General features: G+C 47.5%; 1 protein-coding gene across 3 annotated transcripts; it reads right to left on the minus strand.

Moving 5' to 3' along the window:
• Positions 1–1,399: 1,399 nt before the first annotated feature.
• On the minus strand, positions 1,400–21,826 carry LOC147011965 (gap junction delta-2 protein-like). Of its 3 annotated transcripts, none has more exons than XM_085857838.1 (3): positions 21,389–21,826; positions 21,053–21,341; positions 1,400–4,606 (listed from the first exon to the last, which is right to left on the minus strand). In XM_085857838.1, the coding sequence occupies exons 2-3, from the start codon at positions 21,121–21,123 to the stop codon at positions 3,760–3,762; spliced, it is 918 nt and encodes a 305-aa protein (XP_085713964.1). In that variant the 5' UTR covers positions 21,124–21,341; positions 21,389–21,826; the 3' UTR covers positions 1,400–3,759. The 3 variants fall into 3 exon arrangements, with proteins under 3 accessions (XP_085713964.1, XP_085713965.1, XP_085713966.1); XM_085857839.1 differs by having other exon boundaries at positions 21,053–21,260; positions 21,313–21,826; XM_085857840.1 differs by lacking the exons at positions 21,053–21,341; positions 21,389–21,826 and adding an exon at positions 20,345–20,982.
• Positions 21,827–22,104: the final 278 nt, after the last annotated feature.

A 22,104-nucleotide genomic window follows, 5' to 3' on the forward strand; every position in this document is an offset into this window, starting at 1 on the left:
GGAAATGCGAAATCGTCTTTCCCCAGTTATGAGAGCAGAAAAAGGACACGAGCATGGAGTTCCTTTTTACCAACGAAATGACGGTTTCTGTTAAACCATGACATTGCATTCTCACCTTCTTATGGGGTTGGCCAAGGAGAGTTTTTGGGCCTGACGTTCAACTGGACATGATTTGGGCAGGAATGAATAACTTCTTTGGTGAAAACCTACCTTTGAAGCACTAATTCAACAGTTTATAGTTGGGTTGGGAATTGACTGACAGATATGCAATACATTTTTATAATCTTAAATATTTTTGGTGAAATTAAGTTATTGTCAATCACCAAAAATACCACAACCTTTTGGAGCAACACAATGCAGATGATTACATCATCCCAGATCTTTATTACATAAGAATCCCCAGCCCCCTCCCCCAAACTTCCACATCCCACAGTCCACCCCTACACAAAAGAAGATTCACCTCCAAACAAATCATGCAGCGAATAATACAGGTAATTGATCACAGAACATTGAAACTTTCTAAACTAGATCACAGAACGTCATGTACATGCAGATGTAAACTGTCACGAGGAAGCATTGTTTTGTCACAGTTATGATATGACAACTGCAGGGTCGTGACCGGTGGGATGAATCCCCAGTGCTGTGTGAAGTCCCGGCGTAACAAGTGATCTCATGGATAGGAAAGAGCTTTGTTGGTGGAGGTCGTGAACCCGAGGCACGAAAATATGTTTTTATTGCCATTACACAACCATTCGTGGTCACATGACCAGAATGAGCCCACCTTGGAGCTTTTGTATCAAAGAACCGATGAACTCCATGATCCACATATGAACTTGGTAACCAGAGAACACTAATCTAGGCTAAACTATTGCCCTTTGGTGTACCACTGCTGGGCTTTATGGTTTATCTGATTAATCAGATCAGACTATATAGGCTCTGTGGGGAGGATTTTGTGACTTTGCCATACTTAATAAATATGTATGAATATATATCTATAAGACCCCCATGCTCTTATAGTCAAAGAAAGCTGCATAAAGCAACCAAGAAAAGCTACACAAGGTAAGCCCTCTGCTGTTTCAATCCTTGGCTGGGTTCCTCTGCAGCTACAGACATTCACAAGTAGTACATACATACTCCGAATGCTACACGCCCCCTCAGCCACCTGACTGGTTTCATGACTTGTTGGCGAATCATCAGGGACAGCAACAGTTTCAACACAAATAACTTACCTTGTATAGCTTTTCTTAGTTGGTTTATGCAGCTTTCTTTGGATACAAGAGTATGGGAGTTAATTTATATAATCCGAGCTACCTGGTGTAATTGATTAGGTGAGAGCAGATTGGTTATTCCCTCCAATTACAGCTGAGAGATGTGATTGGGTCTTGTACACACTGTACAATTTATTTATATGTGTGTATATATATATATATATATATATATATATATATATATATATATATATATATATATATATATATATATATATATACTTATACATATCCACATCTAATCAAAGTACTTACACATACTGGGCAAATATATTGAATGATATTCTAATGTATAGCACTATCTTGACCAATGGTGTACTATCTTAAAATATCTCGACCAATAGTGTACTCAAATCCTGTTTTCATAAACAATTCATCATTTTATTGCACAGCATTATGATAAATAATTATCTTGTAAAATACAACAATAAGAGCAGTTACGGTATTTGATGTATCTGCATTTTAGTCTATATAAACGTAAGCATTATAGGCATGGCAGTTAATGTCCAGTTAGTTACAAATGGCTGCTTTAGTGTAAATTCCATGGATTCGCACTTGGGTATCCTATAGGGGCCTGCAGCGCGATGGCCATGGCCATCAAGTTTCAGAGGATGACATGCATTTGTTGGGCTTCTAAATGCTGTGATTGTCTCCATTACTAGACGGTGATCGCATGGCGTTGGAACGTGATGGCACGCTGCATTGCTGAAGGTCGGGTTGCCCATCACATGTGTGTGCACCTGGCAACAACGTGCATTTGGAGAGTTGCTCATCTGTGGCTCTTATTCCATAGCAATTGTGCTGGTTTTGTGACGATGCCCACGGCCTAGCGAGAGGCAAGCTCATGGTTATTTTCCTACTGCAGTTTGTTTTACTTAAAAGAAAAAAAATAATTATCCACATCCATCTGTCTAATCATCGCACATACTGGAGGTTCATCTCGGGTAACCCTGCTCCACAAATAGCCTTTTTGTGATGATTTGTTTTTCATTAAAAGTGAAATATGTGATTAATTAAATCACTAGTACTACTTCATCATTTATGGCCTCAATTATTCCCACCTTGTATGGCCGGCCTGGAGGAAGGTTTCAACACGTCTTTCAGGAATTGGATGGCAAAGCTTGACATTCAATTGAAAGGTGGAAGGTATTTGTAAATTATTGAGGGTGTCGGTGATAACTCATCTACTCTTCGCTAAATACACCATGGGACCAATCGGTGCTGGCAGACGATCCCTCTCCAGCGTAACGTCTGTCTGATGGAGGCACACACATTGATGTATTGCCCCGCATGTGAAACACCAGGGTGACGGTCAATAGTTGGGTTGAGATTCGAATCTATGTTAAAAATCTCACAGGTGAGTGTGCATACCCCGAAAGCGATCCTGGCAGCCATATCACCGTTAATACTATTAATTGCTATTCTAATGATTGAAATAGCATGCAAGTTTCCCTAAAAATAGGTGTTTTATATGAAAGGAAGGTCAATCGTAATTTTAAATCAATATAGCACAACTGAAGCAATATCCATAAATATTCATCTACTTGTCATTAGTTATTAACCCAGCAGAACCTTTCAACTCCAACTCACCATCTCATTGTCACTGCTCCAAGCCAAATGCGTCCACGCAATGATGAAATCAAGTGGAATAATACACAGTGCTTATCATCTCAATAACTAATTGGCACTAGACATTCAAGAATTTTTTTTACAGGTTATTGGGAATTCCCCAATTTTTGTTGAACTGTTTGCAAAACGTCCTTTGCTGATCGACAGATTTTTCTATCTTTTTCTGTTGATAAAGCCGTGGGCAATGAAAAAACAACAACAAACCTTTCAAAGTTCACTTGTTTTTCCTCCATCTCAATATGCAGACATGCATTGCATTTCCCATAATGCTAGAATGCTTTTCAATAAAAGGTCTTATTTATGGCAATAAAATGCGGATTTGCATCGGATTCTGGATATATTTTATTTCATGATGGCAATGTATGATGTAAGCCCTTTTCGCCGGTGGAGTCGAGAGGCCCAGAGAGTAGATGCTGGTTTGATTTCACGCAACATGTCAGTGCAAGTTGCTTGAATTGGCATCTGAACACTTGCAGTTATTTTGGCCATTAATGTGGTTTGAGGACTGGCGGAATGTGAAGCCAGCAATGAAATCCGGGTAGAAGGGGGAAATATCAGGGAATACACAGTGCACCCGATGTCATGGAACAGCTGATGTACAAGCGACAATGGACTGCGATGAAAGAAAGAGCAGTGTGCTTGGGTCAGGCACCAGGAATTTTGGCACAATGAACTGTGGTCGATCTAAATGCAACTCATCCTGACATCACCACAAATGCTTATCCGTTGAATGGGATGCTTGTCCGTTTCCACGCTGACTTTCTCTGCATCCACGTAACCTGAGTGAGGAAGGCCACTGTTGTCTTTCGAGGTTTTGATGGGTACTCAATTGCAGGCAAAATAACAGTGGCAGGAAGAAGGTTCACACGTACGCTGATTCACTAGAGTGTGTGCGGGCGAAGTTGGGTGTCAAACTGAGTGGATGCAGGCGCACCTCGCTCAGTGACTTGCGACGTGCACGTACTCCGCGGATTGCCATCCTGATCTTGCGCCAGCCCAAATGGTTCAGCTCAGCCAGGTTGAGCAGTACGCAAAGCGTGCTGACAGCAAACATGAAAACGAGGAAGACCGTCTTCTCAGTTGGCCGTGATACGTAGCACTCGACCTCATTGATGCAAGGATAGCGGTCACATCCCAGGATTGGTGGCACGTTGAAACCGTAAAGGAAATATTGGCCTGCGAGAAACAATATCTCCAGAATGTTCCGGAAGACCACTTGGATGATATAGAAGCGTGAAATTCCCTCTTGTTGACGGACCTTTTTCTCCTTCAAACGATTCTGCACCGTTGCAGAGATGCTTTTGCTCTCAAGCGTACCCGGTTCACGCGATGAGTTCTCCGTATTCTGCAGCAGGATTCCATTGAGCATGGTTGACTTGGATTTTTTGGGTTCAGGCCGCTTTTGCGGAGATTCAGGCTCGTTGTCCTGCATTATGAGGGCATCCAAAGCCTCTGGCTTTCTCTCCCTTTGCTTGGTTGACTGATGCACTGAGTAGGTAATGAAGCAAAGGCTGGGTGTGCAGACCATGATGATCTGAAAGACCCAGTAACGGATATGTGATATAGGAAATGCCTTGTCATAGCAGGCCTGGTTGCATCCAGGTTGCAACGTATTACAAATAAACATAGATTGTTCATCCTCATACACAGTCTCTCCAACGATGGCCACGATAAGGATGCGGAAGATGACCACAACTGTCAGCAAAATTCTGCCATGAGAGAGTGCAACAATAAATCGGTATTCATGTGAATGGTATTTAGATAATAAGCAAGCAGTATCAGGAAAGGCTTTAATCATCAAAAATTCCAACAATAATCCCATTGAAAGCACTATTATTGACCATACATTTAAATATACGAGAACACCAACTCCTTATGGAAGCGGCAGGAAGAGTCGTTATTTTCCTGTCTGGGGTACATAGATTATTGCAGATCTAGGCTTGGGTCTGTTCATCTGTGGGGTAAGAGATAAGCATACAATGCCTCAATTACGTTGGTTTTCCTCCCTTTCAGTTCATTGTTAAACAGCAGTTGTGATTGTTTTGAAAGGTAATCATACGTGTTTGTGGTTTATATATATTTTTTACTTCTGGTATGGTTTCCCCATGAAATGCCACAATAAGCTATGTATCCACGTTAACATGGCATTTGTCCAAGGAGGAAAAACCCCTTGGGGAGGGGGGTATTAATATTATCAGTATTAATATTGTTTTGTAATAACATTAATATTATGCTATTATAAGTATTAGTGTTGTTATTAGTCCCCTACCAGTTTCACCGGAGGGGACTACAGGTTTGCTCTGTCTGCATGTCACACCTGTTGTTTTTCTAACTTTTTTCCCCATGCCCTTTAACATATGCAACTGAAACTTGGTAAGTGGCTTTATTATGATAAATTACAAAACAAGTTCGAGTTTCAGGGCGTTTTGTCAATTTTTCAGAGTTATGCCCTTTTTAGATTTAGAAAACATCGCATTTGGTCCACCATGGTCAGTTTTCAGCTGCCCTGACTCAACCCCACTGCTTTACACCCATTGGCTGGACAGCTGGCCTGACTCCACCGCAATGAAATCATGTGCCACCAATTACATGAAGCAGCACAGATTGGCAGGCCTCAGGCCTTCGACCTGGGTGTTAGTCAATGGCCCCGTGCAATTGGAATGATCCCAGCTATACAACCCCTACCTTTCCACATCTATCGTGCAGGTTTCCATGCTTCATGCCCTCTTCACTCTCAATCTCTCCCCCTTTTGTTTGTTCACCCCATTGCCATGGCTGCATGTTGGCCTACTACTTCATAATCAGTTGATTGCCTTCTATACTCTGTCACCTTGCTCTTCCAGGAGTATAGCTTTGTATACATAAACAAAGAGTAGGACAGAAATGCTCGAAGTAAGGGAACATAAGCTGTAGAATAAGGGAACAACAGTGTCCAAGAGGACAGTAATCGTTTATTAATATTACTGTCAGTGCCACATCAAATGAGAAGGATGCAGCAGCCCTCCTGCTATGATTTATTTCGTCCATGCCCTCACAAGACACCACTCTGCAGCATACGGCTGGCAGTGCTGCTATTATTTACCTGTTGTAAGCCTTCATGGATGTACACACAATCACATGTGCACAGACTCATGCAGTAGCTGGATTGTCAGCTGAGCACTGTCCTATCTCCAGAGCTATTTGGCATTTTGTGTTTCCTGTCCTATTTGGCATTTTGTGTTTCCTTCTGAATCCCTACCTCATGATGCAGGGAGCCAAAGTTTAAAATGCAGTGAATACTTCCATCTGCAGTCTATGTACTTCTAAATGGCTAATGATGAGGAATGTTGCAAACTGAGAAGGTAAAATTTCGAATCCAAACTTATTACTGACTCAAATGATTACTCATGCTAAAAGACACCAAAAGAATCATGACGACCATCACCAGTGCAAATAGATGAGACAGCCGGCTTAAATGTCTCTAAGATAACACACTCTATAATTCAAAACTCTGTAAATGAAGTAACAACATTTCAGTTTATCGTTACTGTCTACTCCCTGAGGAGTCAAACCCAGGTAAGAGAACTCAAAGGTACCAAAGCAAACCAGAAATGAGCTGTTAATGCTTTGTGTTGGTAAAAGGTGATGTCCATTGCCATGGTGGAGGCTAAAAAGGGAGGGCATATTGAAAGGAAGTCAACCACATGCTTTGTACACAAAGAAGGGTGGAGGTTAAATTGATTGAGGTTTTTAAGAATATGGAGGATGTGGGGAATGCGGCAGAGAAAAGATAGGGTTGTGTATTAGGAAGTCAGGGAGGAAAGGGTGTCCAAAATTCCACAATTAACTTCCTGTGGGGGGGGGGGATGAGGGGGGGTGACACCCAGCCCTAGTTGGCTGGTGAGCTTTTCGCAGCAGTGGTTTCGGGATGTATTGGACATTGAAAAGCCATTGAGTTATTGGACTCATGGTGGTTACCTTTGCCTGTGGGCCAGCAGCAGCACTGCCTGACTCCACATCCCATTATCTATCTATCTATCTATATATTACTAAAACTCTCATCTTGTATGTATGTATTGTTACGGCTGTGGAAATTCGCAATACAACATAAAGGTCCCCAGCTCAGTTATGACGCTAAGTTTATGTGCAGATAGGTCCCCACCGTTGTTTAAAGGGAATTTTTCGTGTTCACCGGGCTGCGACCCTTTGAGATAGCTGTTTTTCTTTCGCTATCGTTATTTTGGCCCGACAGAGCACGCTACGACCCTTTCCACCGCAAAAACTGTCTGAAAATGTCGAGCGAAGGCCCAGTGAAAAGAACTGGGATGACGCGCGAATTTTCCCGCCGTTTTTGAGCCGCCAAGTCTGGCACGAGAAGCGGCAAGGAGCTCGCTCGCGATTGGTGGACACGGGGCGTGAGGCGGTCGGAGTGAGGGCACGTCCCTTTTCCAGAAGCTTCTCGAAGGGAGGTGGAGCCGAAAACGGAGGAGCGAAGGGCGGAGCCCCGTGCTATATAAGGCGGACCGCACGCGGGCTCTCTCTTCTCTCTTGGTGGTCGGGGTCGAGTGCTCCTCTCTTGATGGTCGGGGTCGAGGTCTCTTCTCTTGGCGGTTCGGGCAGCTCGTGTTCAGTTCAGTTCGCGGTGGCTGCTCGTCGAGCTCGCAGCTCGTGTTCAGTTCGTGGTGGCTGCTCGTCGAGCTCGCAGCTCGTGTTCAGTTCAATTCGTGTTTTTTGATGCGCAGGGTGATATCATGGCTGCATGGTTGGAATCCGGCAGAGGGGAAATCCCTGCGGATGTTGCCGTCCGAGAAGGGACGAGGTACGAGAACAGCTGCCATGACGTCACGGGGGAAGAGCGCAGGTTGCGAGTTGCCGCGCTGGTGCGCGCGCATAAAAAAAAAAGCAAGCCTCCCTTCGAGTGAACAGGATTCCCGGGCAAGGGGTGGAAGACCCCCCTGCCTGGGCACAGGATACACTAGCTAGTGGGAAGGGTTAGCTTAGCTAAACCGGCTCCATGGGGCAGGGATAAGTCCTCATGGAGTCCGTGGAATGGATTAGTTAGAGGGATTCAGTTTAGATTTAGGAGCTGGAATTATTTTGAGGACAGTGACCGACTTTGAGTGTGTAGAGGGGACGTAGCTTAGCTACGTAGTATTAAAAGGAACGTGCTATAGTGTAAGGGACGATGAGGGAGCACGAGTTAGTTAGGGGATTAGTGAGCAGAATGGCAGAATTCAGCGGTGTCTGTTGAAGAGTTGTGAGGTGGAGACAAGTTGAGTGAGTGAGGCCAGCGGGTCTGAGTGTATGGAGTGATTGTGGAATGCATGGTGCGATGAGTGATTGGGGGGAGGAGTGACTCCCGCCCAAGGGACTCCGGGGTCAGAGTAATGTGAGTTAGTGGGTTAGCGAAATTGAAAAATGGAGGTCGTTTTGCTGTTGGTGGGAATGTAGGCTCGATACCCATTTGGAGGGGTGCAGGAGCCCTGTTGACGGGCTGGGAGCGTGGCTACGAATGGTGAGTATCGCTGAGTGGGTACCCCGGGCACCGGGCTAGTCGGCCGCGGTAGGCCAAGGGCCCATGGGGGGCCGGGATAGTGTAGTGGGCACAGGTGCGCCCGCATGATGCGGGGGGCCTGGGGCGCCATATGCCACGGGGGAAGTGTACTGGGCACGGGCGACCCTTGGAAAGGGACCCGGGGTGCCAACACGCCACGTGGGCATCGAGGGGGAGTCGCCAGGGAGGGCACTCCCCGTTTTTAGGGAGCTGGTAGGCTCGGAGGCAGTGTAGTGCCCGGGGGTGCCATCGTAGGGGAATCGGCAGAGGGTCATGCCTGCCAAGGGGAGCCACGCGTCCCAGCCATGAGACCGTGTGAGGGCACGGAAGGAAAACTGGGGGGCATGGCCCGAAATTTGAGAGGACACCAACACAGGCGACGGGAATCTTGGTTGTTAGAACCGATAGTTTAAGTGAAAGGCGCTTGTTGAAAGCCCCGGGGTAGTTTAAGGAATAAATGGTTAGGGTAGATAGGAAGTGTACCCCTCCGCACCATCCATCCCTTTGCTCTCGTTGTGGGCCGCTGGACCCTCTTTGGGTTAAAGATCGCTGAAATCTGAGGAGGCCATTCTGAGGCTTGAATTGGGCCTCGACACAGGATGTTATTGAATTCGACCTCTCCCTTATTCCCCTCCAGGAAGGGAACGTAGTGGTTGGGAGTAGGCTAGGAGACAGGATAGGTTAGCCAGACAGAGACAGTAAAGGGGGTTAGGAGACGATTTATAGTGGGGTAAGTAAAAATAAACATAAAAACAAAAAAAAAAAGTTGGGGCTAAATTGGTTTTTGACAAATTAAGGGAGTGGGTATGGACCGAGACAGGCAAAGGCGATAGGTTGGGAAGGAGACAGTAGGGTAGGTCCGAGCCCGCCTTCCGAGTGGCCAGCACCACCGCACTCCCTCCACCAACCTCTATTTCAAGGCCTGTGCCAGTCACTTCGTCTGCCGGCTGTTTTTGCTTCAAGGCCTGTGCCGGTCACTTCGTCTGCCGGCTGTTTTTACTTCAAGGCCTGTGCCGGCCACTTCATCTGCTGGCTTTTTGCTACAACGGCCTTGTTATGCCATGCCTTGCCTGCCTGCCTTTGCCTTGGCCCATGCCCACCAGCCCCCGTTCTGTTTTGCATCCCCCCCCCTGTTCATTACCATGTGCGCCAGGATCATCACGCAAGCCGCAAGGACTGCCCTGTAGGCAGCTGCAACACGGGACTGCACTGGCGGCCCGTGCACCGGTTGTAACTTTTGCTCTTTTCTCCACAGAGTCCATAGACCCTGCGCCATGATTTAGTGTAAAATTTGTAAGGATAAGATGTAATTGTACATGAGTGCGCCCCCAGCATGTGAGTCTTAATGCCGGCAATCTATTTAAGTCATCTGTATGAGTGGGTTTGTTTAGTTAGTTACTCAGCCCGTAGGTTATTTATTTTGGGGACACGAATCCACTGAATGTCGCACTCAGGGATCCGAAGGTAAATCATACTAGGGGAGAACTTACACATGATGGCACACGAAAATTCGACGACTCGGGACGAGTCTGTAAAAAGGGAGGGGGTAGTGTTACGGCTGTGGAAATTCGCAATACACCATAAAGGCCCCCAGCTCAGTTATGACGCCAAGTTTATGTGTAGATAGGTCTCCACCGTTGTTTAAAGGGAATTTTTCGTGTTCACCGGGCTGCGACCCTTTGAGATAGCCGTTTTTCTTTCGCTATCGTTATTTTGGCCCGACAGAGCACGCTACGACCCTTTCCACCGCAAAAACCGTCCGAAAACGTCGAGCGAAGGCCCAGTGAAAAGAACTCGGATGACGCGCAAGTTTTCCCGCCGTTTTTTGCCGCCAAGGCTGGCACGAGAAGCGACGAGGAGCTCGCTCGCGATTGGTGGACATGGTGCGTGAGGCGGTCGGAGTGAGGGCACGCCCCTTTTCGAGAAGCTTCTCGAAGGGAGGCGGAGCCGAAAACGGGGAAGAGCGAAGGGCGGAGCCCCACGCTATATAAGGCGGACCGCACGCGGGCTCTCCCTTCTCTCTTGGTGGTCGGGGTCAAGTGCTCCTCTCGGTGGTCGGGGTCGAGTTCTCTTCTCTTGGCGGTTCGGGCAGCTTGTGTTCAGTTCAGTTCGTGGTGGCTGCTCGTCGAGCTCGCAGCTCGTGTTCAGTTCAGTTCGTGCCTTTTGTCGCCAGGGTGCGGTTCAGTTCAGTTTGTGGTGGTTCTTCTCCTTCGAGCAGCTAGTTCGTGAGCTCGGGCTTCTTCTTTTCTTGGGACACGGACGGGAGGCGCCGCTTTGCCAGCTCGGGCGCACAAGCCTGCGCACACGAGAGGAGAGTGCCGAAGAGAGCTCGCCGACCGTCACACCACGAGGGTGCAGGTAACCAGCGTCGGTCTCGTGGGCCCATTCGGTCTTCCACGGCCATAAAGGTTTACGAACCCCGTCTACCCCCTTGCCTATGAGGGGGTCATTTCTTTTGTTCTGTGTGAATGATGTGGTGCCGTGTCCATAAGTAGAACCTGTTTAAGTGACTGTACACCTATAAGCATATTCGGTGGTATTGCTTTTGTTTCCATGCTTTTTCTGTATATTGCATGACTGCCTTGGCTGTACATACGTGCTGTATCAATAAATGTGCTTTGTTTGAATGTATCCCATTCATCGTGTCCTATTTCCCTGTTTGAAAGTGCCATCTTACTTCGTGGAATAATTGGTAGTGGGGTTTGAACACCCGAGTAAAGAAGAATCACTGAACCGTCGAGGTCAGTGATAACACCGCTTGGTTATCCCTGTAGCACGGAACGAACCGCTAAAGCGGTTCGTGTCCTAAGCCGACCTGCGGCGTGGTGCAACCCCTCGGTAGGTTACCCGCGCAGGTATTTAGGTATATCGACATTCGGCGATTCACCCTATTTCGCGCGGGTAGAATACGGACTGGGTTGTGGTGAGGTTAAACCCCCACCCGTGACTGGCTCCTGGCGGTAGTTCCAAGGAGGGTTACGACTGAATTGTCCGACCGGTGGGCGACGCGGTCACGATTAGAGTTACGGGGCTGATCGCACGCCAGGCGGGCCAGAATTTGTAACAGTATGTATGTATGTATGTTCCCGAAATACAGCCAAAACGGTACATGATAGCGTAAACATTTTCGGCCCATCTTACTCATCGTTCTCCTGCGGTGTGCAGTATCAAGTTTCATTCAAATTGGGTAACGAAAAAATTATTAAACCAGGCACAACAAATCCCATTTAAGGCATAAAGCTATTTTGGGGATCAAATTTAAATTTGATACATCCTTAACCTGAATGTTGATTATAAGGAATAAAATAAGGAATATTTTAGTCTTAGTTTGAAGTCAATTAAACCATTTTTGACGAAGTTATTACCATAAAACTTCGGACCCTACCGATCTTCACAAATATGCATTTTCCACTTTCGGATCATTGGGATTTTAAGTCACAAATAGAATAAGGTTCACTATAAGCTTAGTTTGAAGTAAATCGGATCATTTTTGACAAAGTTATGAGCGAAAAACGATTTTGATCTTTTCTTGACCTTGACCTTTGATCCAATTGGACCCAAAAGTTAGTAGGGTCGTCCAAGGTTCATTGCCCACCTGTGGGTTAAATTTGATAGTGTTTGCTAAAGCCGTTTTGCCGTAAAGTTGCTAACAGACAGACAAACACAAACAAACCGGACGATTACAATATCCCGCTCCCTCCCTCCAGGGGGCGGGATAAATATGAATTCCCAATTCAGTCAAGTACTCTTCGGGAGAATTTGATCAATGCTTGCCTCAGTGGTATAGTTTGCTGGTGCTATCATTTTTTTTTAAATGTTTTTTTATCAACCGCTGCCACAACGGGAATCCAACTGGTTCACGGGTTGTCTAGTATATTCCTAAAACTCTCATCTTGTATGTATGTTCCCAAAATACAGCCAAAACGGTACACGATAGTGCAAAAATTTTAGGGCCACCTTACTCACCATTCGATTGTGGTGTGCAGTATCAAGTTTCGTTCAAATCGGGCAACACTTATAATGGTCTGTCTGCCTTCCTTTGTCAATTGTCTTTTTCTCGCCATTATGACAGCAATATACTACTTCCTGCAGTGCAATATTGTCAAAATAATGCTTCAGAGGGTGCAGCAACACAGTCTGTTCCAACATTGCTTTTATACAGACTAGTACATGCCCGTACGTGCGTGGGCGTACGTGCCTGTACGTGCGTGGGCGTACGTGCAAAAAAAAAAGCTTTCAAACCGCGAGCCAGAAACAACAACCACAGGTCGTTCCTTCGCTCTCGCGTGCCCATACGTGCGTGGCCGTACGTTCAAACCAAAAAAAAACAAAAAAAAACTTACAAACCACGAGCCAGAAACAACCACACAGGCCGTTCCTTTGCTCTCACGTGCCCGTACGTGCAACCCCCCCCCCCCCAAAAAAGACGAACAAAAAAAAACTTTCAAACAATCACACAGGCCATTCCTTCTCTCTTGTAAACGATGACTGGATTGGGGCATTGTGTTTGTCTATAAATGCGCAGAAGAAATCGAGAAATTATTAGAATACAGTAAGTCATCACTATCCGGAAGTGGTGTGTTCCTGTACGGAATGTTCACATGCATTCCACGAATTATCGCTTGCATTGAAGTAACAACTGCTGTGATACTTACACACACAGAGTTAATTAAAATCAAGTTTACCTCTCTGTCTTTGCTTGCCATGATATTCGCTGCCATTGACCATTGCCACTCCTACGCCAAGGTACGTCGGCCGGCCACGCACCGGCCTAGGCAGGCCACGCCTACGCAGCAACGTGTCCTTTCATTGGTTGGTAAATAAATGGCCATAACTTGGGAAGCACTTGTCCGATTAATATCAAACCTTGAAAAGGCACATCCACAGGGCCCCAGCAATATACCTGGCAAGTTTCAATTAGATCGGACCAGTGGTTGTCAAGAAACAGCGGTCACACACACACACACACACACACACACACACACACACACACACACACACACACACACACACACACACACACACACACACACACACACACACTGCTGGAATTATAGATAGAGGGTTTGTAACTAATAGCCTGGTGTTGGCATAGTGGTTAGGGTAGCGGCTTGGGATCCAAAAGGTCCTGGGTTCAAGCCCCAATGGCCGCTTGAATTAATACACACCAGGAGGTTGACTCAGCCTGTCATCCTTCCGAGGTCGGCGAAGTGAGTACCAGTGTACTGGGCCCGGTGTATGCCCCGGTTAGAATAGGTGTACCATATCCTTGTGTCGTAAGAGGCGACCAGGGTTGCGTCAGGAAGGGCATCCGGCGTAAAACCTGTGCCAAATCATTATGCGGATCATAACGGATGATCCGCTTTGGAAGAAGAAGAAAGCCGAAAGAAGAAGAAGAAGAAGAAGAAGAGGGTTTGTAACTAATCAACAAAAGTTGGGGCACCTGTAGGAATTGTTTGCATCAACTTTCAAGGCTTAATTTATTTCCATTGCTGCAGAACAGCTGCAGTTTCTAACCCATTACTTGTTCCCTGAAAAGGGCCTTTTTTAACAACTCTGTAATTTACATTATTTTTCAGCTTTTGGTAACCTCAGCTTTTTTTTAAATCTGAGGCAGTTTCCCACTTACCTTTGTACCATTTCAGGTTATTCACTGGACTTGAACTGCTGAAATTTCAGTAAAAACTTAAAAATTGGGATGTTCTAAAACTTTTGACCAGTTGAGTATATATATATATATATATATATATATATATATATATATATATATATATATATATATATATATATATATATATATATATATATATATATATATATATATATATTCCTTTACTTGTGACCATTTAAATCTCTATCTTTAAAGACCCGAGAAACCCCACAGAAGCCATCCGGTATTGGAGGGGAAGTAGTGGTTTATGCATGCTTGTGTTGTTCAAGGTCATGTCGATTTTGGGTCTGTGGAGCCTTTTTACCTCTGCCACCAGAGGTGAACAAAGGTTGTTTTCACCCCATCTGTGGGTTTGTCAGTGAGCAGGATATCTCAAAACATTGTCACAGATTTGGATGAAAGTTGGAGGACAAGGTTTGGTGCATGACAGGGAAGAATTTATTTGATTTTGGTGAAGATCCGGATCCGGATTCGGATCCGAGAATTTTTGAAAGTGATTCTTCACCATTGAGTTTGGGCTTAACACAATATATAGCATGATATCTGAAAAAGTTGTGGACAGATTCGGACGAAACGTTGTGGATAGGTTGGGTGTGTGAAAAGGACAAATTGATTGGTGGTTTATGCATGCTTGTGCTGTTCGTGTGATGATCGGGTTGTGCTCTGTGGTATGGAGTGTGATGATCGCGTGATGTGCTGGAGTGAGCCGCAGTGCAGCGTGTGACCTGGTGCTAAATAGTGCAGCATGCGACGATCGTGTGGTGTGCCGTCGTGTGGCGTGTGATGACCAAGCTTAGTTTGAAGTAAATCAGATCATTTTTGACGAAATTATGAGCGAAAGACGATTTTGATCTTTTCGTGACCTTGACCTTGACCTTTGATCCAATTGGACCCAAAAGTTAATGGGGTCGTTGGACCCCATTAATCCAATTGGACCCAAAAGTTTTGGTGTCTTTTAACATGAGTAATTCAATGATGACGCACTATCATCGTATGCTGTGTTCGGGATCACGATCATCACACTCCATACTACCCGAGCACTACCCGATCACAAGCACTACCCGATCATCACACGTATAAATGACTCGGATCAAAATTGATACCTCTGAGTGCAGAATCATCGAGCCACTGCACTGTCATGCAAATATTATTCACAATGATAGGGACCAATGCATCTTTGTCATGCCAACATATTTTGAAACTACACTCAAGGCAGCTTGGTGTTGGCTTAGCGGTTTAGGTGGCTGGCTTGGGACCTTAGAGTCCTGAGTTTGAGCCCTTGTCGACTGCTGAATTAACATGAGGTGGGGTTGACTCAGCTTGTTATCCTTCTGAGGTCGGCAAAATGAGTACCAGTGTATTGGGGTAATCACTGTTCAGGGTAACCTGTGCTGCAGTGGCGACCCATCCAGGACTGTACTTCTTGCAAACGAAACTGCCTCGGCAGCCTTATGTACCTTTTATGGTGTGAAAGGAATGGTATTATATATGTATATATGTATATATATATATATATATATATATATATATATATATATATATATATATATTATACACCAAAGGCAGGTCTTGAGTTAGAGTTTGGGTGTGAAGGTAGAATTTTCCATCAATGTGTGGCTCGTCCTTCACATTCAGCCATTTTGCTGCCACAAATGCAGTGGGAGGGGTTTTAATTAAAGGATCCTAAAGAAATGCATGATTGCAAGTGACATAATGAAAAAAGAAAAAACCGGCATGCAGCGGGTGCGGCGACTAAGATTGCGCAGGGCTATCCGTCGCTCGCAGTGCATTAACCCTTCCCACAATGGATCCGCATTCCAGCAGCAGTGCCACGTGCACTGTGTAATAAGCGTGCATCAAGCACACCACCTGATCATCGCACGCTGCACTACGGCACATCACCGATCATCGCTCCTCGCACTGTGGAGCATCGCGTGGTCATCACACGCCACACTACGGCACACCGCACGATCGTCGCATGCTGCACTATTTAGCACCAGATCACACGCTGCACTGCGGTTCACTCCAGCACATCACGCGATCACACTCCATACCACAGAGCACTACGCGATCATCACACGTCGCACTGCGGTTCACTAAGACACACCACGCAATGATCGCACAGCACTCTATGATGCATCGCGCGGTCAGCATGCCCCATATTACGGAAACCCTGCTTGATCATCACACCCCTTATGTATGACTCACTACGATACACCATGGGATCATTTCACCCCACACCATAAAGCACTGCTTTGCATGCCACACTACAGTACATCAAGTGATCATCACACACCGCACTGCCGCACAGCTCACTATCGTCGTATGCTGTGTTCGGGATCACGATGTGAATCAAACGATCATCGCATACTGCACTCTGGCATTTCACATGATCATCACACCTCGCACAAAGGAGCATCTCCAGATCATCGCACCATTCACTACAGAGCCCCACACGATCATTGCACACCTTAATACTGAGTATTATCCAATCATCACACCCCTTACTATGGCACACTGCATGATCATCACACCCCTTACTATGGCACACTGCATGATCATCACACCCATTACTATGGCACACCGCACGATCATCACACCCCTTACTCAGGCGCACCGCACGATCATCACACCCCTTACTATGGCGCACCGCACGATCATCACACCCATTACTATGGCACACCGCACGATCATCACACCCCTTACTATGGCGCACCGCACGATCATCACACCCCTTACTCAGGCGCACCACACGATCATCACACCCCTTACTATGGCGCACCGCACGATCATCACACCCCTCACTATGGCGCACCGCACGATCATCACACCCATTACTATGGCACACCGCACGATCATCACACCCCTAACTATGGCGCACTGCACAATCATCACACCCCTTACTATGGCACACCGCACGATCATCACACCCATTACTATGGCACACCGCACGATCATCACACCCCTTACTATGGCACACTGCATGATCATCACACCCATTACTATGGCACACCGCACGATCATCACACCCCTTACTCAGGCGCACCGCACGATCATCACACCCCTTACTATGGCACACTGCATGATCATCACACCCCTTACTATGGCACACCGCACGATCGTCACACCCCTTACTATGGCGCACCGCACGATCACACCCCTTACTATGGCACACTGCATGATCATCACACCCCTTACTATGGCACACCGCACGATCGTCACACCCCTTACTATGGCGCACCGCACGATCACACCCCTCACTATGGCACACCGCACGATTGTCACACCCCTTACTATGGCACACCGCACGATCATCACACCCCTTACTCAGGCGCACCGCACGATCATCACACCCCTTACTATGGCGCACCGCACGATCATCACACCCATTACTATGGCACACCGCACGATCATCACACCCCTTACTATGGCGCACCGCACGATCATCACACCCCTTACTCAGGCGCACCACACGATCATCACACCCCTTACTATGGCGCACCGCACGATCATCACACCCCTCACTATGGCGCACCGCACGATCATCACACCCATTACTATGGCACACCGCACGATCATCACACCCCTAACTATGGCGCACTGCACAATCATCACACCCCTTACTATGGCACACCGCACGATCATCACACCCATTACTATGGCACACCGCACGATCATCACACCCCTTACTCAGGCGCACCGCACGATCATCACACCCCTTTACTATGGCGCACTACACGATCATCACACCCCTTACTATGGCGCACCGCACGATCATCACACCCCTTTACTATGGCGCACCGCACGATCATCACACCCCTCACTATGGCGCACCGCACGATCATCACAACCCTAACTATGGCGCACCGCACGATCATCACACCCCTTACTATGGCGCACCTCACGATCGTCACACCCCTTACTATGGCGCACCGCACGATCATCACACCCCTCACTATGACGCACCGCATGATCATCACACCCCTTACTATGGCGCACCGCATGATCATCACACCCCTTACTATGACAGACTGCCTGATTGCATCTCACTCTTGGGCAGACCGTGCGATTATTGCACACTGCACTTTGGAGCACACCTGCTTCATCACACAATATGCTCTCCAAACTATAAACCATCATCCTATGGGGTGCTATCGTTGTCATGCGGTCCAACATTAATTAATTCCATGGTATACTATGATCATCCCTCAGGTGTCATTCCAGTTTCAAGGTCAAACCTCATTGTAACGGTGTACTCTTATTATTATTATTATTATTATTATTATTATTATTATTATTATTATTATGACGTAGGTCACCTTCCAACAGTGATTGTTGTGGTGTGCGGTCGTTCCAGCAATGCACCATCATTCGCATGACAAAACACCATTTCCAGTGTACAGCAGCATTTCCACGGTACACACACACACACACACACACACACACACACACACACACACACACACACACACACACACACACACACACACACACACACACACACACACACACACACACACACACACACACACACACCATTCCAATAATGCTCTGATATCCTCATGCTGCACAATCATGCAGACTGTGGTTTACCCTGATTCCAACACACGATGCACCATCACGATACAGGGTGTACCTTCAATCCCACACACACCATCACTATATAGGGTGTACCTTCAATCCCACACACACCATCACTATACAGGGTGTACCTTCAATCCCACACACACCATCACTATACAGGGTGTACCTTCAATCCCACACACACCATCACTATACAGGGTGTACCTTCAATTCCACACACACCATCACTATACAGGGTGTACTTTCAATCCCACACACACCATCACTATACAGGGTGTACCTTCAATCCCACACACACCATCACTATATAGGGTGTACTTTCAATCCCACACACACCATCACTATACAGGGTGTACCTTCAATCCCACACACACCATCTCTATACAGGGTGTACTTTCAATCCCACACACACCATCACTATACAGGGTGTACTTTCAATCCCACACACACAATCACTATACAGGGTGTACTTTCAATCCCACACACACCATCACTATACAGGGTGTACCTTCAATCCCACGCACACCATCACTATACAGGGTGTACCTTCAATCCCACACACACCATCACTATACAGGGTGTACCTTCAATCCCACACACACCATCACTATACACGGTGTACCTTCAATCCCACACACACCATCACTATACACGGTGTACCTTCAATCCCACACACACCATCACTATACAGGGTGTACCTTCAATCCCACACACACCATCACTATACAGGGTGTACCTTCAATCCCACACACACCATCACTATACAGGGTGTACCTTCAATCCCACGCACACCATCACTATACAGGGTGTACCTTCAATCCCACACACACCATCACTATACAGGGTGTACCTTCAATCCCACACACACCATCACTATACAGGGTGTACCTTCAATCCCACACACACCATCACTATACAGGGTGTACTTTCAATCCCACACACACCATCACTATACAGGGTGTACCTTCAATCCCACGCACACCATCACTATACAGGGTGTACCTTCAATCCCACACACACCATCACTATACAGGGTGTACCTTCAATCCCACACACACCATCACTATACAGGGTGTACTTTCAATCCCACACACACCATCACTATACAGGGTGTACCTTCAATCCCACGCACACCATCACTATACAGGGTGTACCTTCAATCCCACGCACACCATCACTATACAGGGTGTACCTTCAATCCCACACACACCATCACTATACAGGGTGTACCTTCAATCCCACGCACACCATCACTATACAGGGTGTACCTTCAATCCCACACACACCATCACTATACAGGGTGTACTTTCAATCCCACACACACCATCACTATACAGGGTGTACTTTCAATCCCACACACACCATCACTATACAGGGTGTACCTTCAATCCCACGCACACCATCACTATACAGGGTGTACCTTCAATCCCACGCACACCATCACTATACAGGGTGTACCTTCAATCCCACGCACACCATCACTATACAGGGTGTACCTTCAATCCCACACACACCATCACTATACAGGGTGTACCTTCAATCCCACGCACACCATCACTATACAGGGTGTACCTTCAATCCCACACACACCATCATTGATCGGGTTTATATCCCTTAATCCCCACGCACACCATCATTCAGCGGATGTCCACGGTGTACCTGCAATAATATTCATGCCCCATCCTGCTCCTTCTTTCCTTCCTTTCCAATTTCGCTTCATAAACGATCACGATGCGATTTTTAGTTCAAGGTGAGCAAAGAGTGAAAGGTGAGAAGTGAGAAAGCACGTGGTACATGATGGTGTGCGGCCTCCACGAAACGGCGCACGTGGAAACCCCGCGAGATGATCGTTTCATCCTTCACAGCAATCACTCGTTTTCCGTGCCTGGGTTTTTAAAAAGGACGTGAGAGCGACGTGCGGGGCGGGTGGCATTTCGTGCCCGCGATTCGACAATCGGGACCTGGAAGGAAGAACACCGCGAGACCCGTCGGAATGGGGTGAAAGTTTTTGTGTTAATTGTGAGTTGATTTGTAAATGTCGCGACGAACGTTGCTCGAGCACGTCCGTGACATCTCGGGTGACTCGCTCGTCGTCTTATTCCTCGAAGAAGGTAAACGTGTTGGACGCACGTGCGAACGAGGCACGAGGCTGATGTTCCATTGATGCCGGCGTCTCCAGGCTGGACAAGCGACGCACGGATCGCTGTTTAAGCGACGATCGTGGCCTTTCGGTCGCATCGAACGTGCCCGTTTGGCCAATTATAAACTCGGAAAAACTGTGAAGGGGGGAAAATGCTTCCGATCGCCGGGTTTGGGGTCCGGTGACGGTTCGAGCGCGGTCTTACCGCACGGGTCAGCGGGTCTTACCTGCCGATCATCGTGGAGTGTTGTTGCACGGCAGCCTCTAGAAGTCGCTCGAGGATGGTCCATTCACCCATCTTCGTGCGCTCGCGGGCAGCGCGGGGGGCGCATCAGCTCGCGCGCCTCGAGCCGAACGCGCCGCGAAGAGTCCGCATGGCACAGCGGCTCGCGCACCACGTGCTCACCTCACGAGCACCGCGCGCCACGTGCTCACCTCACGAGCACCGCGCGCCACGTGCTCACCTCACGAGCACCGCGCGCCTCACCTCACGAGCACCGCGCGCCACGTGCTCACCTCACGAGCACCGCGCGCCACGTGCTCACCGCGCGCCACGTGCTCACCGAGCGCGATCGCACTCTCTGCGTGCGCAACGCTCCGGATTGCCGGTCTCACGTAAGCTAACTTTACCCCGAGTGTTCACCTGTCCTCGACCAGCTTGCCGTCGTGCCTCAACGAGCCTGTGCACCCTCCCCGTGCTCGGGCGGATTGTTTAATCGATCCCACAGCTCGTCCACATTCTCGCTATATTACTCCGGACACGTGTCTACCGTTTGAAACACTCGGTTCAGTTTCAGCTCCTCCATTGCTCTTTGTCAAAGCCGAACCGGGATCCGCTCGATAAGAATATGTGAACCGAGCTGCGCCTGTCTGGGAGAAACACGAACGAGAGACACCAATGGATACCGAGCGAGATCCAGATGGTCAAACCCCCGAACTGAAGAACTGCGGCAAAGCTCGCTCGCATTTCTCTTCTCCTCCCCTTTCCCGACCTACCCTTACCCCGAGAGAGCTCCCTCCCTCCCATCCGCCCCCAACCCCACCTCTCTCCCCCCTCCTCTTGGTTCCAATCGTCCTTTCCCCCTCCCATTTTGTACCCCCCTCCCCAACCCCACCTCTCTCCCCCTCCTCTTGGTTCCAATCGTCCTTTCCCCCTCCCATTTTGTATCCCCCTCCCCAACCCCACCTCTCTCCCCCTCCTCTTGGTTCCAATCGTCCTTTCCCTCCCATTTTGTATCCCCCTCCCCAACCCCACCTCTCTCCCCCCTCCTCTTGGTTC

Source organism: Eptatretus burgeri, chromosome 15 (assembly GCF_056783735.1).
Source record: "Eptatretus burgeri isolate ZD-2024b chromosome 15, Ebu_testis_v1, whole genome shotgun sequence".
NCBI lineage: Eukaryota > Metazoa > Chordata > Myxini > Myxiniformes > Myxinidae > Eptatretus > Eptatretus burgeri.